The sequence below is a fragment of the Chlamydotis macqueenii genome, chromosome 3 (assembly GCF_036417535.1).
Source record: "Chlamydotis macqueenii isolate bChlMac1 chromosome 3, bChlMac1.mat, whole genome shotgun sequence".
NCBI lineage: Eukaryota > Metazoa > Chordata > Aves > Otidiformes > Otididae > Chlamydotis > Chlamydotis macqueenii.
The window spans coordinates 72,733,002-72,747,399 of record NC_141558.1 but is presented as its reverse complement, the minus strand read 5'-3'; the positions used below and the strand labels follow the sequence as shown (position 1 = coordinate 72,747,399).

At 40.2% G+C, this 14,398-nt stretch overlaps 1 protein-coding gene across 5 annotated transcripts in view; it reads left to right on the top strand.

The window, feature by feature from the left end:
- The first annotated feature begins 315 nt into the window (after positions 1 to 315).
- CNIH3 (cornichon family AMPA receptor auxiliary protein 3) overlaps positions 316 to 14,398 on the top strand; it is a 58,401-nt gene continuing 44,318 nt past the window's right edge. For all 5 annotated transcript variants that reach the window (XR_015258263.1, XM_086745601.1, XM_086745604.1 and 2 more), the window contains exon 1: positions 316 to 570. Coding sequence is in view for 4 of the 5 variants with exons in the window: in XM_086745601.1 (XP_086601727.1) it covers positions 490 to 570 (81 nt within the window). In the remaining variant the exon portion in view is untranslated. The remainder of the gene's footprint in view (positions 571 to 14,398) is intronic.

The window sequence follows — 14,398 nt, the reverse complement described above, 5'->3', positions numbered from 1 at the left end:
GGCGCCTGGGCCTTGGGCCACGTCTCACCAGATTTACCGGATTTTAAAAGAAAAAAATAATTAAAATAAAAAAAACCAAACCACTTCAAGTTTAGGCAGCTATCTTCTCAGCATTTGGCCCAAACTGATTCAGCCGCCCCCGCCCCCGCTGAGGGGAGCCGCCCCTCGGGGGCGCCCTGGCGGCGGGGGCCGCCCACCGGCCGCGCCTCAGCGGGGAGGGGAGAACGGCAGCGGGGCTGGGCCGGGCCGGGCCCCCTCAGATGCTGACAGCGCTGCGGGGGTCGAGACGGGCTAGGTGGAGCGAAGGGAGCGGCGGCGGCCGCCTGGCCCCGCTCCCTGCCCGTCCCGGCTGTGTCTGGCGCTCCCCTCCGCCGTGAGGGCACACGGTCGCATTGCCCGCTCTCCCCGCTGGGATTTCGGGGGTCGCTGTTCTCCCGGTCGCCCGCCGGGACACCCCGGGGGAGGGGCGCGGGGGGGGCTCTCCCCGCCATGGCTTTCACCTTCGCCGCTTTCTGCTACATGCTGTCGCTGGTCCTCTGCGCCGCCCTCATCTTTTTCGCCATCTGGCATGTGAGTATCCCGGCCCCTCCGCCGCCTGCGGAGGCCGTTTTAACGGCTGCAGTCCCGGGGGTCGGGGACCGTTGGGGAGGGCGGGCGGGGGTCGTGCCGTGAGGGGAGAGGGGCGGCAGGACGGGCCGAGGCGGGCGGGCAGCCCCGCACACAGGGCGCCGAGGCGAAGCCGCTGCTGCCGGCGGGAACGGGCGCTTCCCGCGCTTCCCCCGCCTGTCCACCCCGCGTCGGCACGGACAGACAGACCGACCGACTGCGAAACCGCTGCCCGGCTTATTTGCATTTATTCCATTTCTGCAAGCGTAAAGACCAATGTCAGTGCTTCTGCGATAGCTCGTAAAACTAGACCCGACCGGCCGCGGTGCTGAGCGCTGCCGCCCTGGCCCCGCGCTGGCGGCTGTGGCCGAGCTAACAGGTGCCCCGGGCTCTGGCCGCGCTGGAGCGTGAGGTCTCCCGGGGCAGTGCAACGGGTTTTCCCGCCGCGGAATGGAGCTCTGCGAGGGAGAAACCGCCCCGTACCCGATGAAGCAGTTGGGTTGGTTTTCCTTCAATAATTACTACGTTAGTAACTCTTTTTTTTTTAAAAAGAGTTGTGCAACTTTCTCATCGTTCCAATGCATGAGCTGGGTGTTGGAGCCCACCTTCGTTAATCTCACTCCAAAGTGGTGGTGCGGATTCCTTCCTGCACGCTGGGCAACTGTGGTAGGTGTAAGCCTGTAACTTAGGTGGCGTTTGTTTCCGCAGTGGTGAAGTTATTCTTATAACTTGCAATTTTTAAAAACAGTTACATATTTTGGAATTATTTACGCTATGTGTGTTGTAGACAAAAAAACCCATCATGCCGTAAACATTCAGGATGGAACCGGGTAAGTTGAAAAATAGAGCAAGTCTCATGAATGCCTCTACAGATACCTGATGGAGTAGGATTAAAAAAACCTTCCTTTGACTAACAAGCAAGGGAGATGCAGAATTTATTTTTATTGAAACAAGAGTAAAGCTGCTGGCTTAGTTGTATGTAAGTCTATTAGAAGTATGAAACAGATCACTCTGTTGTGAGACTTCTTTGAAATAAAATTATTTTGAACGCTTAATGGTGCAGTCACAAGTTTTTTTCTTATTAATGAAACCATGAAAGTGTGATGGTAATGACAAGTACTGTTGTGATGTCAAGTACTGCAAGGCTGAAAAGGATCTCTAGCAGTCAACTACTGTACTCCTCGGGGAAAAAAAGGAGTAGTTAGATGATGACTCATGTTTTCTTCCCTCCTCTTCCCCAAGTATTTAGGTCCCCAAAAATGAGAATTCTGCAGCTTCTTCAAAGGGTTTAGAGTTAAAAGTGTATTCTACTCTGAATCTCTTGCTACAAATTAAACAGTTATTTTCTTTATTGCTATACCAATTTCAATGATTTTAAAAATATATTCTAAGCCTGTTATGATGTTGTCTTTTTCCTGGACTGAAGTTGTTGTCTGAAAACGTATAGTGCTTCTAGCAAATCCAGCAAATTATTCTTTCATAAATCAGTGTAGTTACTGCAAATTTACTCTTAGTGAAACGTTTTTTACTTTTCAGTCTGTAAACTCATGGACAGCAAATCCGCTGGTTCTGGAGCTCTGTAAGAGGCAACTACGAAAGGAAAACTTTTGTCAATAAGCTATGTTTATGGTGCTTATTTCTTACATCTGTTGAAAAAAAATCTTGAGGGATTGAAATTGAAAATGGCTGGAAATGCTGTTCTATTGTAATGGAGTAAGAATTGGTACTGTCTTTTCTTGTAAAGAGATAATTCTATTAAAATACATGATTTGTGAAGGTCGTAGAATAAAAGATTTAACACCCTGACTAAATAAACTTTTAAGCATACTCATTACCCACATGTACAATGTACAAAACATAAGTATTTTCATTATCCTTTCTATAAGAACTGTTATAATCTGGTTTCTTATTTCATCTAAAATGTAGTTTAACATGTAGGTTATGTATTGAGTCATAGGAGTTTCTTTTACCTTAAACATCTCATTGTGAAAATCTTCCCATGAAATAAAACACCTACTCTTTCCCTGTGATCTGATTCTTTTTTTTTTTTCCACTGTAATGTACTTGTAAGGGACAGTAGATATATCTTAAATAGATTCTCATAAGGTCAGTGGAGAATTTTAATAATTGTATTTTCCTGTTAAAATGCTCTTTAATTATTGTTGGTTTTTTTTAAAAAAAAAAAACCCACATTTCGTTACTAAGAATAAGTTGATTAATCTGAGCATCCCATCACTTTGAAAGATTTCTGATGTGCTAAGACTGAATGAGAATTTATATTTTGTAAATTATTTTAAAGGAAAATTAAAAACTGTAGCATTTGGACTTGATGTTGTTCTAACCTAAAGTTGGCTGTCATTTGGGCAGTTATTTGGAATAAATTACCAGTGGATCAAATAAAATCTCATTTTCTTCCTGCTGGGAAGTCAGATGAATTATCATTTTCAATAATATTGATGTAATATGTTCAACAAAAACTGTGAAACCAAAAGAAAAGACAAGGGTAACATGAGGATTTTTATTTTTGTATACTGTGCTTTTCTGATGCCTTTCCTCTAAGAAGTTGAAGGTCCTCTGTACATTCCTGTGCTTTATACTCTTTGGAGGCAGACAGAAGGAAGCTGGTCAGAATATTTAAAAGGAATTGTACATAAAATACAGAAACTTCTTCAGACATCTGGAACATGTAATAATTTTTTCTCCTACTTCTGGGTGATCTTCTCATATAGGTTATCAGTGGTGTCTGTCATGATTAAAAAAAAAAAAAAACCACAACCCAAAACCAAATCAGATACTAGCAGAAACATTGGTTTAAACCATGCACATGATTTATCTTAATGTATGTATTATTGCTGAATTTCACTTATACATATTAAATGAAAGAAAAGGGCTGAGAAATAAAATTCTCCATGTACTACGTAGTACCAATACCACTCTCTGTGGAGTGGGAGTTTTTTAAGCATATAGGTTGTTCAATGACCACATTACCTCTAACTGTAATGACACCATATTAGAAACATCATGTAGAAGTGTCTGTTTTCATGACATTGTTCTGGAAAAGTACTACAGAATTTAGTAGAGGACGGTGACCTTTCTGCTTGGCTTCTTCTAACCAGTGCCTAGACTTTAATAAAACCTTACATTCCCATTATAGACTTGCATAGGCTGTTTCAAAGAACTGATTTGGTGTTCTGAGTAAACTTTATCTAACACAATGAATTAGTCCTTTCAAAATTCAGAAAGACTTTTCAATCTGAGACATGAAACATTTCCCTGAGTTTGGTAAAGTGGTTTCTATTTGAAGCCATATTAGCTGAATGTGTATCAGCTAAATGAGTCCGTCTTCAAATGAAGTTACTGAGTGTCAAAATGCTGACCAAGCTTTGGTGTGTGAATATCTTGGGGGGGCGGAGGGGAATAATACATAGAGCCACCTCAGTAGGGTTGAGTTGAGTCTCTACTGCATGTGACTCTTGTTGCAGAAATGTAGTTACAGTAGTACTGTGTTTGCTTTACTAGCTGAAGTGTCATTTAAACATGTTTTGGCGAAGTTGTCCTCTCATCTGAACTACTGCAGCTGAGCATATTTTGATGCAGTTGTGTGATACAAGTAACAGAAGAATTTGGTCTACTAGCTACGTGATTTTGTATCCTCACCTGATTATGTTGTTAAGGTCAAGGACGGAGTATAGGGTCTTCTTCCTGGCAATCACAGACACTTTGTTTTGCTGTCTTCAGCTCTTTTTTTTTGTTTGTAAACAGGTTTTTACTAATCAATTTTACTCTGTTCCTAAGCTATCTTGAACTAAGGTTCCTGTTAACATTTAGCTGAGCTATGTCAAGTCTGTTTGAGCTCCCAACAAGATTTTATGTAACTCATTCATTTCTAGTGTAGCTCAACTGAGTTGTGTCTGAAGTTAAGTTGACTGAAGTTGACCAAATTGTAGTTTATTTGTCGTCACTTAACATGTGACATGCTTGTGTGAAGTCCTGCAGCACTATTATTCTCTTCAAAAACATTGAGTTTGGGTAATCTGAGTCCTTCTCTTTTTTAATGTTTTGAGATGAAATTATCTGCTTTGAGATTTGTTATTTTAAGGAAAGCATTAAGAAAAGAGCTTTTCAAAGTGTTCCATTTTATAGTAACACAGTAAACCAATTCAGAAATACCAAGAACATTACTGTTTTAAAAAAATAATTCTGTGGTGGGCCATCTCTTTTTGAACTCATACCGACGTATCTTTGAATGTGTGCAACTGCTTCATAACTGGAAGTACTTGAGGATTGCCAGAATGTATTAGGAGTATTGTGCCAGTGAAAAAAAAATGATAGTGTCTGCCTGAAAAGTTGTACCAAATTGAATGCTTTTTGGAGTATTCTGGTAATAATTGTGAATTCAAATGAATCTAGGAATGGTTGTCTGGCACGTCAAGAGTTGTGTGCACTGAAATTGGTGACAGTTACTTGAACCAAGCATAAGAAAAATAAAGCTGTAAAGCATGGAAATGTTTTGCTTTTTTTTTGTTTGTTTGTTTTATGCTCTCCCCCTCCCCCCTTTGTTTTTCTTTTGAAGTGTGAGTATAGTATTAATCCTGATAAACTACCTGAATATGGTATTGGCTTGACTTAACAGTTAAAAGTTCACAAGTATACTTAAAAACAGTGGGAGGCAGTGATTGAACAGAGTTATATAGGCTAAGATTCACTTTTAGTTTTAAATTAAAGCTTTTTTTTTTTTTTTTCGCAAATCCCAGGAAAAGAAGCCCTTGGAATCTATATTCTGTGCTGTTACTGCTATTGGCTTTGTGTATTATGTCTAGCAGACAGCTTGAATTATTTATGCCTTATTTTCTCATTTACTACATGTGGGTAATAGAACTGAACTCCAAATACTGCATGCCATTTGATTTAACATCTATCACTAAAATGCCTTTGCTTTCTGACCGAAGGTGCTATGTACCTATAAGATGTTGCCACTTCTGTTATTTGGCACTGTACTGTCCTGGTGATGTGGACAGTATTTTATTAGTACTCAAGTTGTAGTAGCTTAGGTAAAAAATTCGAAAGCTCTCCAAGGTGTATATATTTGGAATTTCGTAGGTATCAGGTATCTGACTCACTTAGGCTTCCTCATAGAATTCCTAGCCTAATTTTTGATAAATTATACAACCTTAATTTTAAAGATACATAAAAAGTACACAAGAGAATAATTTAAAGCTTGCACTGATAGCAAAGCACTGTGGTCACAAGCTAAATGCTAATCTGTCAATGTTCTCTGTGTATCAGTGTCTTATTCTTTCTGTACCTTTGATTTGGAGGATAGTTATCTCTCTTACCTGAAACTAGTGAAGAGATCCATGAGCTCACTTCAACCTGTGTTTCTCTTCAGTATAGGATGTCAGTCATCTCAATTTAACCTCTTTACAATGCTTTAGAGCCTGTCTTGAAAAGAAAGTAATCTCCTTACAGACTTATGGTCAAGCTTGAATTTTATTTCAGATATTGAAGTTCAGTGCTGTCCTTTAATGAGTCATTAATTCAGTTCTCTAAGAATATTGGATAATTACATGATTAAAAAAAAAATCATATTAAGGTTTGATGAACAGGAGCACAAATGCTGTTGCTGTATGTTATACATATTTCTTGAAGATGCTTTTTCTTCTCTAAGCAGCTAAGCACATTGTCCCTGAAGGATTCATAGTCATGACAGCTTAAGGAATGAGTCTGATATTTCTGCTTTTTTAAAAGACAGAGCACAACCAGATTGGTCTGGCTATAACATAGGTTGACAGTTCCCTTACAAGTTTTCTTTCAGAAGTTTGTCACATTAATGCTGACAGACAGATATTAGGTCAGGCAGCAAAGGCTGTGGAGCAAACTATGTTTTGATATATTGGAAAATATGTATATTTCAGTTTAGTTACTTTGTCATGTTTGAATAATAATTAAAAAATCATAGAAGTCTTTGGGCTCTACTGCAGACTTAAATGCTGTGGAAAGATTAAATTGGATCTCTGTATACGCTTGAACTGTCATGATGAGATTTATTTGGAAAAAGGTTTTAAATTGTGAGTGGTTGCCACTGGCTGTAATTCCAGATGCTTCACAAGTCACAGTGACTCCATTATCTGTGTAAAATAAATTATTCTGTGGAGTCTCATCCCTCCTACCAAAATGTGCAGAAAACTATTTAAACATTATTTGGTTGTCACAGATCAGGTTTTTTTGGTCTTAAGATTAGTTGGAAAATCTGCCTACTAAAGGGATTTTTATATCCAAATTGGTACATAATCTATTTCTAGTGCTTTTTTTAAAACTGCTATGCTTGTTGCTTGTTAATAAGCAAGGCAATGTAGCTGTCATATTTTATTAGACCATTAGTACACCTCTTAGATTGAGTCTCAGGCATGCGGTTATATCTCGTTACATATATTTGTTTATGTGGGAACCACATACCACATTAAATCACACTTAAAACATTGAATTCAACCCTCAGACCTCTGGCTTAATCGATTCCCACCACCCCCAATATTATCAAAATATTTTTCAGAAAGAGGAAGAAGCTCAGCAGAGAATAAGAGTCTTCTCCTTGCAGATACTAGACCTCTCTTTGACCTGTTCCTCTTCCACAATGCCTCTGACATGCAGTTCATTTATAACCAGCGTTGCTGCTGACAGCTGAGGTGACTCTACCAGGCAATCAAGTAGGTCTCACTTAAGTCATAAGCTGCGGATACCTAGAGACTTACTCTTCTGGAGGTTGGTGGTTTGGAAAACACTTCTACTTTCTGTGGAAACAAAATCTCTCTCCCATATGAAATGGGTAAGAATTATTATTATTTCCACTCTGTGAAGAGGCAGTCACTTAAAGTCACTGATCAGAGTCAGCTGATGAGGTAAAGGTAGAAGGATGTCAAATACCGCTTGAATTTACTAGATAAATGTCTTCCAGTGTTTCACAGTTGGAAATTCCTATTTAGAAAATTAAATTTGTGGCTGCGATGCTGTGCAGAGAGCAAGATGCAATTTATTGACAGAATAGTTCCTATGTTCCTTGATAATAATTACTAATTCTGGATTATCCAGTTCCCTTTAAAAGAAGTAATAAAAGGTTCATAGAAGAATTCTAATTGGAAGGGATCTAGGCAATCATCTAGTCAAATTTCTTCAAGGTGGGCCTAGTTTCAAAGTTAGGCCAGGCTGCTCAGGGCCTTGTCCAGATGACTTATGAACTCTCCGTGAGTGAAGAGCCCACAGCCTCCCTGGGAACTTGTTCCAATACTTTACTCCTCTCACTGTGGACATTTGTTTTCTTACACACAGCTGGAATTCCTCTGGGTGCAACTTCTGACTTTTGTCTCTTCTCCTCTTGGTGCATGCTCTTGAGAAAAGCTTCTGTCTAACCCCCCACAGGAAACTGAATGCAGTAATTAGATCCTGCCATAGCCAAAGCCACTTCCCTCAGTTTCTCCTTGTATGTCATGTGCTGCAAACTTCATTTGTCCAACAGAATCACCAGGTCCTTTTCTGCTCCCAGGCTGTAGTGTTGCATGTGGATAGTCTGTCCCGGGTGCAGGACTTTGCCATTGTCTTGGTTGACCATCGTGAAACTCTCACTGGCCAGTTCCTCCAGCTTGTCAAGGCTGCTCTTAATGGGAGCTGTGCCCTCCAGTATGTCAGCTGATCTCCCCAGTCTTGTGTCATCTGCAAACTTGCCCCATCTCTCTCATCTTCCAAGTCACTGAAGGTGTCAGACAAGATTTGCTCCTCTGTTGATACCTGAGGAGCTCCACTCCAACCTGGGCAACAATCAGACTTCAAACCAGTGACCACTGCCCTTTCAGTCTGATAGTACAGTCAGTTTTTCACCTTGTAGTCTGCCAATCCTGTCCCCTCAGTTTGAGTACAAAACTTTTTTGCTGGGACACACCGTCTTCCTCTTGCTTAGTGTTTCATTGTGAAAGCAGGACAAGAGTCTTTGGTTTTTTCCTCAACTTCTCATTGAAAAAATATTACTATATAAAGCAAGGGTTTATTTTAGGAATGTCATTGTGAAGTTACATTAGAAGGCACTAAAAATCACAAAACATTTACAATGGAAGTAGGCTTTCTCAGCAAGATACTGCGAGATTGTTGAACTTAGAGCTCCAGTTTTGCTAATGTGAGCACATGAAGCAGGTCATAAGGAAGAAAAAGAAAAGGTGCCTTCATTTAGTTGCCACATAGTACACTGCTTGAAACTCCTCACCAACATAACAGATTATGAAAAACCTTTGGGCTGGTTTTAGGTCCTTTTGTATTTCTACTCTTTTGCAGGTTGTGTCATGTTGTAGCTATCAGAGATAGATTTTATTTTCAAAACAAATACAGCTGAAAGTCTAAGCTTAGCACATCACTGGAGGAACTAAAGTTTAAAAAAATAGGATGATCTACAGTAAAATGGTGAGAATTAGTAAGTTATAGTCCTTGCAATTCTCTGATAACAGATGCTGTGGAAGTGCCAGGCACTGTTGATATAAGCGCCGTTTTTTTAATAGAATGACATTTTATTTTTTAATGTATGTAAATGCCAACTGTCTTCATGCTGTGAGTCACTGTTTCAAGTGTTTGATTGTTTAGTCAATCTTCTGTTGCATTTTTATTTTATTATGTTGAGGGTTCTGGCTAAATAGTTAAGCCTGTATCACCATCTATGTGTGAACTGCCTTGTACATTCACAGGATGGGCATTTATAAGAAAGCATAATGAAGGCTCCACTGAGATCAATTTCATTGCGTGTGCTTCAGAGTTGTTCTTCCCTCAGTGTTATATAAACACTATTAGCAGATTGTTTAGAAAATTGATTTGCTGATCAAGTGGCAGGCCTGTTTGGAGCCATGCTGAAATGTATCCTTAGCCTTAATCATGCTCCTGTAACTAAACTAACAAGTTTCACAAGAGCATAGGTGAACAGATGAGGATGCTTTTTGGGCTGCTATTATATACTCTCTAGGTTTGATCATTTTTACCAGCTGCTGTATCCCTTCCTCTTTCCCTATTTTTGCAACCGCAGCTGCATTGCTGCTGTATTGCTTCACCTTGCCTTATCTCTGCAAACACAGCTGTGTGCCTGATGGCTGCTTTGTGTATGTGTGTGTCTTGGTCTTGGAGTTATTTCCTCCAAGTTCTGCCTGGCCTCTTTTTGGGAAAGAAAGAAAACTTGGGAAGGTCTTGAATTGGGTCATTGCTGCCTGATGCTGCTTGCATTAGAAGAGCCCCTCTTCCCTTGTCCTACCTCTTGCTGGTCCAGCTGCATCACTGGGAGGCAGGAAGCACGGATTCAGCAGCATTTCTGCCTGTCGCCCCACAGTGAGCTCCTTTCTGAGACAGTGTTGGTAGGACCCCACCATTGAGTAGGAAATAAAAATGATGTGGGAAGTGGGAAAATAAGACTGCAGGAGGAAGCAGTTCAGGGAGAAAGATGTGAAGGAAAGAGCAAACGAGAGGAAGAAAATATATGTATGAGTAGGGGACTAACAAGAGGGGAGATTGAGAAGACAGAATTCTTGTTTGGGGGAGAATTATTTGAGAAGAGAAGGCCACCTGAATCCGGAAGGTATGGTTGAATTCAAGTGGTGGACATTTTTGGACAGCCAGTGTAATGAGTCTTCTGTGTGGGTATGGTGTAATGTGTGACATACTTGAACAGATTTTTCTTAGCGACAGAAATCAGATGCCCTTATGTGTTTCCTGGATTTTGGTGAATGTGCATAAATCACTGCTGGTAGGAAAGGAGAACGTGAGAGAGGGGAAAATAAATAGCAGCAGCAGGGTGAAACCTATGAGGAAATGGAAGAGAACTCAATGTAAGGAGCGTGTGGGCGAAAGAAAGGTAATACTTCTCCCGAGCATATATATCAATGTAAGAGAAATTAAGAACTGGGATTGTTTAGTCTGGAGAAGAGGAGGCTGAGGGGAGACCTTATCTCTCTCTACAACTACCTGAAAGGATGTTCTAGTGAGGTGGGTGTTGGTCTCTTCTCCCAAGTAACTAGTGATAAGATGAGAGGAAATGGCCTCAAGTTGTGGCAGGGGAGGTTTAGATTGGATATTATGAAAAATTTCTGTAGTGAAAAAGTGGTGAGCTATTGGAACAGGCTGCCCAGGGAGTCACCATCCCTGGAGGTGTTAAAAAAAATGTCTAGATATGGCACTCTAGGACATGATTTAGTAGGCATGGTGGTGGTATGTTGATGGTTGGACTTGATGATCTTGGAGGTCTCTTCCAACCTTAAGATTCTGTGATTCTATGTTGATCAGAAGAAAAAGACAAGTAAAAAAGCTGTATAGGAGCATATTGTGTTTAAGGTGGGGTAAATTAGAAATTATTTGTGATTTTGAGGAGAAACAAGGACAGAAGAATACACCCTTTCACATCTATAGGTAGCTAGTTACATGGCCTCCAGCCAGAATTAACATGCTATTGGTCCAATGTTATCATACTACCAGCCTTCCTTCTGCATCTGACCAGCCTTTTGTATTAGGTCTTTCACCAACTCACATCTAGCCTTTCTCCAGTTTGATGTAGAAAAAGCTGGGTAGTGAAGAATTTGGCCTATTAAGTAAAAGACATACAAACGTGTAGCAATGAATCTGCGATATAAAGGCAGTGAGAAATAAGTCTTAGTTGTTTTGTTTCTTGTTGTGCTATCTTAGTTGGTGTGGAGTTTAGTATAAAGAGAAGCAAGGGCAAAGTACTGCGCTCTCTTGTGCTGAAATGAGAGTTCCCCAGCCTCTCCTGGATGTGGATAGAAAATAATGCTGTTTTCTTCTCACGCTAGTTGGTTGAGAGGTCTGCAAACCAGTTCATCTGTAGTAGGCGTTACCTGAATCAGAGCCACAAATCTGACATCAATAGCTCAGCTGAAAAGCTTGGATCCAAACTCCCGTAATTTGCTCTTGGCCCATTGAAGAGATCAAGACTAGGGGTGAAGCTTTGGCCTAACCTTATACATCTGCTTGTGCAATTTACCTGTAGATATGGTCTTTGTTTGCATCTTTTCCAGGACAGAAGAAAAAGCTGGACAAGAGTGTGTATGACCTCTGCCAGGACACCCTTTCTTAGCTTGCTGGATGTGTGGCCATGACTGGGAATCCACCCTGTAATAGATTGTTTGCTTTTCAAGACAGTCTTAACTATCGGATCAAGTTAGTACCTAACTAACAAGTGGCAGCATTCCTGGTATGACGTGTCAGTTTGTTGTCACTGGTGCTCTGTGAGTGACTGATCTTGGGGTTTTGGTGCTGAATTGAAGAAATCAGAAGCAGTTACACACTGAAATGTTTGAAAGGTTTTGGTCTTGTTATCTAAATGGAAAAATCTGTTTGTTTCAGAAAGAATGTACATAAAGTACTCCATTGCATGTAGGAGGAGGAGACCATATGCAGGGCAGAATATTGGCGGCATGCTTGTGTCAAAAGTACAAGGAGTGTGGGAGACTTATACTCACTTCCCTATTGCTGCAGAGATTCAACCTGTATTCAACCTGTATTTCCCATAGCCTACAAACATGCATAGATTTTGAGCCAGTGGGAAACATTATCAAAACCTCTGTAAGGTACTTTTAGTAGAAGAGGAGCATGCTTACAATGGCTTGGGAGCGCCAACTTCCTATCTGCTGCCTTTAATTCAGGCTCTGACATTAGCTTCACCACTGACCCTTGGAGTCTCCAGACACAGGTATCCTGCTAAATGGAATGGCCTCACACTGTACAAAATTCTTATACAGAAAAATAAGAGTAGGTCTCTTGACTTTCTAATCCCTTCAGTGAAATGTATATTTATGCACTGTAGCATAATACCAGCAGTGGAAATGACACTGTTATGTACATTTAAAAAGAAATAGTAGCCTGATGATTTAGGTTGTCTTGTGAGAGACAGAACACGTGATTTTTAGGTCAGTGGAGGCAGAAGAATTGTTTCTACCACACTGAATGTAATTAAATTTAAGTAATGCATCTCCACGTACATGCAAGCTTTTTTTTCCGTTCAGAACAATGTGATGTATTTACCAGTTTTGTTGCGAACTGAAAATGTGTTTGTTTTTTTTCTTGATACCATTAACAACTGTATGTGCCCCTTTAAAAAAAAGTTGAGGGGTATGTTTGATTCACAGAATACTGCTGCTTTCTGAACTGTTTCCCCATACTTAATGCAGTAATATAAGGTTTAAAAAAAAGAATTGTGGCAACAAAATTATGAAATCGTTTGGGGCGGGAGGGAAGCATGGCAGTCTGGACTTACCTTAAAAATTCCTCCTCCGCTTGAGGTCTGCTTTGAAATGTGTTCTAGCTGCAGGAAGCAAAACTATTAGCCTATTTAGAAACAGGCTCTGTACAGCTATATTAGCATCATTCCTCCTCCACAGCTTGCTTGCTTGTCTTCCTTCTCTTAATGAGCTACAGTTTGTACATGCACAGCTGATTTTTGCCTGGCTAGATTTCAGCTGATCTAGACTGGAAGACAGTGAGTGGGTATAAAGTTGTGGTACAAGCATACATAATCTCTGAACTCTGTATTTGGGGAAGAGGTGGGACATTTGTCTCTCTCCTGAAGGAGAGGGTTGACGTCTTTCAGTTTCAGGATAACTGGGGAACATATTTCAGTGTCTGTGGTGAGCAAGTGAAATCTCTATCCAGAATCCTGTTGTTAGCCAGTAAAACTCTTTCTCCTTGCAGCTGGATGAAATGATTTTTAAAAGCCCATTTCATAGCGGTTGTAGAAATCTGTTAATAGATGCTTGTCGAATCATCCTTCTGAGAACATTGTGTTTGCAATGGAATTTTGCAGCTGAGTTTTTTTTACTGGTTTTGTCAAAACTAGTAACGACAAGTGAATTCTTTACATTCAGAGATCAGGTTACTTTTTCAAGTTGTTGTCTGCGATGTTGCCATAATAACCAGTAACTCACGGAGATAGTAACTTTCCATTCAAAGCACTCAAAGCTCTGTACAGTATGGTTGTATTCCTGAAGATAAATTTCTGTCTTTTTCACAATGTGGATGGAGTTTTTCATTCTTGTATTAACAGGTGGACTGTTTGAGGTGATTGCCAAATAATTATTCTTAGTTATTTCTCCTGCACCTCTCCACAGACTAGGAAATCTGATTTGGCTTGGGTGAAGTAATAATACTGCTTTTGTCCCTCTGTATAGTTTTTAGGGTTTTTGTTCATTTGTATAGCTTTTATTCATGCAGGGGAGTACAGTGGTGTAACTATACAGACTGCTATGTTGGTGCATGTGCAACCTTGGCAAGGAAGCCTTCCTCTATGGATTTTCATCAATATTTAATTACAGTACTATAATTATACATCTATATTTCCATAGGTAGATAGGAAATCCTTTTGAATCATGTTTGCAGAATGGACTTATATGTTTTTAATTTTGGCTTAAATAGTTGAGGAATTACAATATGACTATTAAGTTAGCTTAAGCTTCCAGTTAGAGCCTAATAAGTTTAAATTGGGCTGACCTAAATGTAATATCATTTTACAAAAAGAACTTCAACAAAAGATGAAGACTAGGTGCTCAGGTGTGTGTTTGTGCAGCCCTGGATGGAGCCACCAGAGCTTTGTTTGCATTAGCAATGTGTTTGGATTTCTGCATCGGGAGTTGTTTAACAGTGGCAGCATATGAAATTAAAGTTAAGTAGAGCAAGGAAATGCCATACAATTGGTAGTGTGAAATCTGACAAATAGAACAATTTTCTACCCTTGAGTGATTTAAAACCATTTGCAATCTTAATCCAAAAA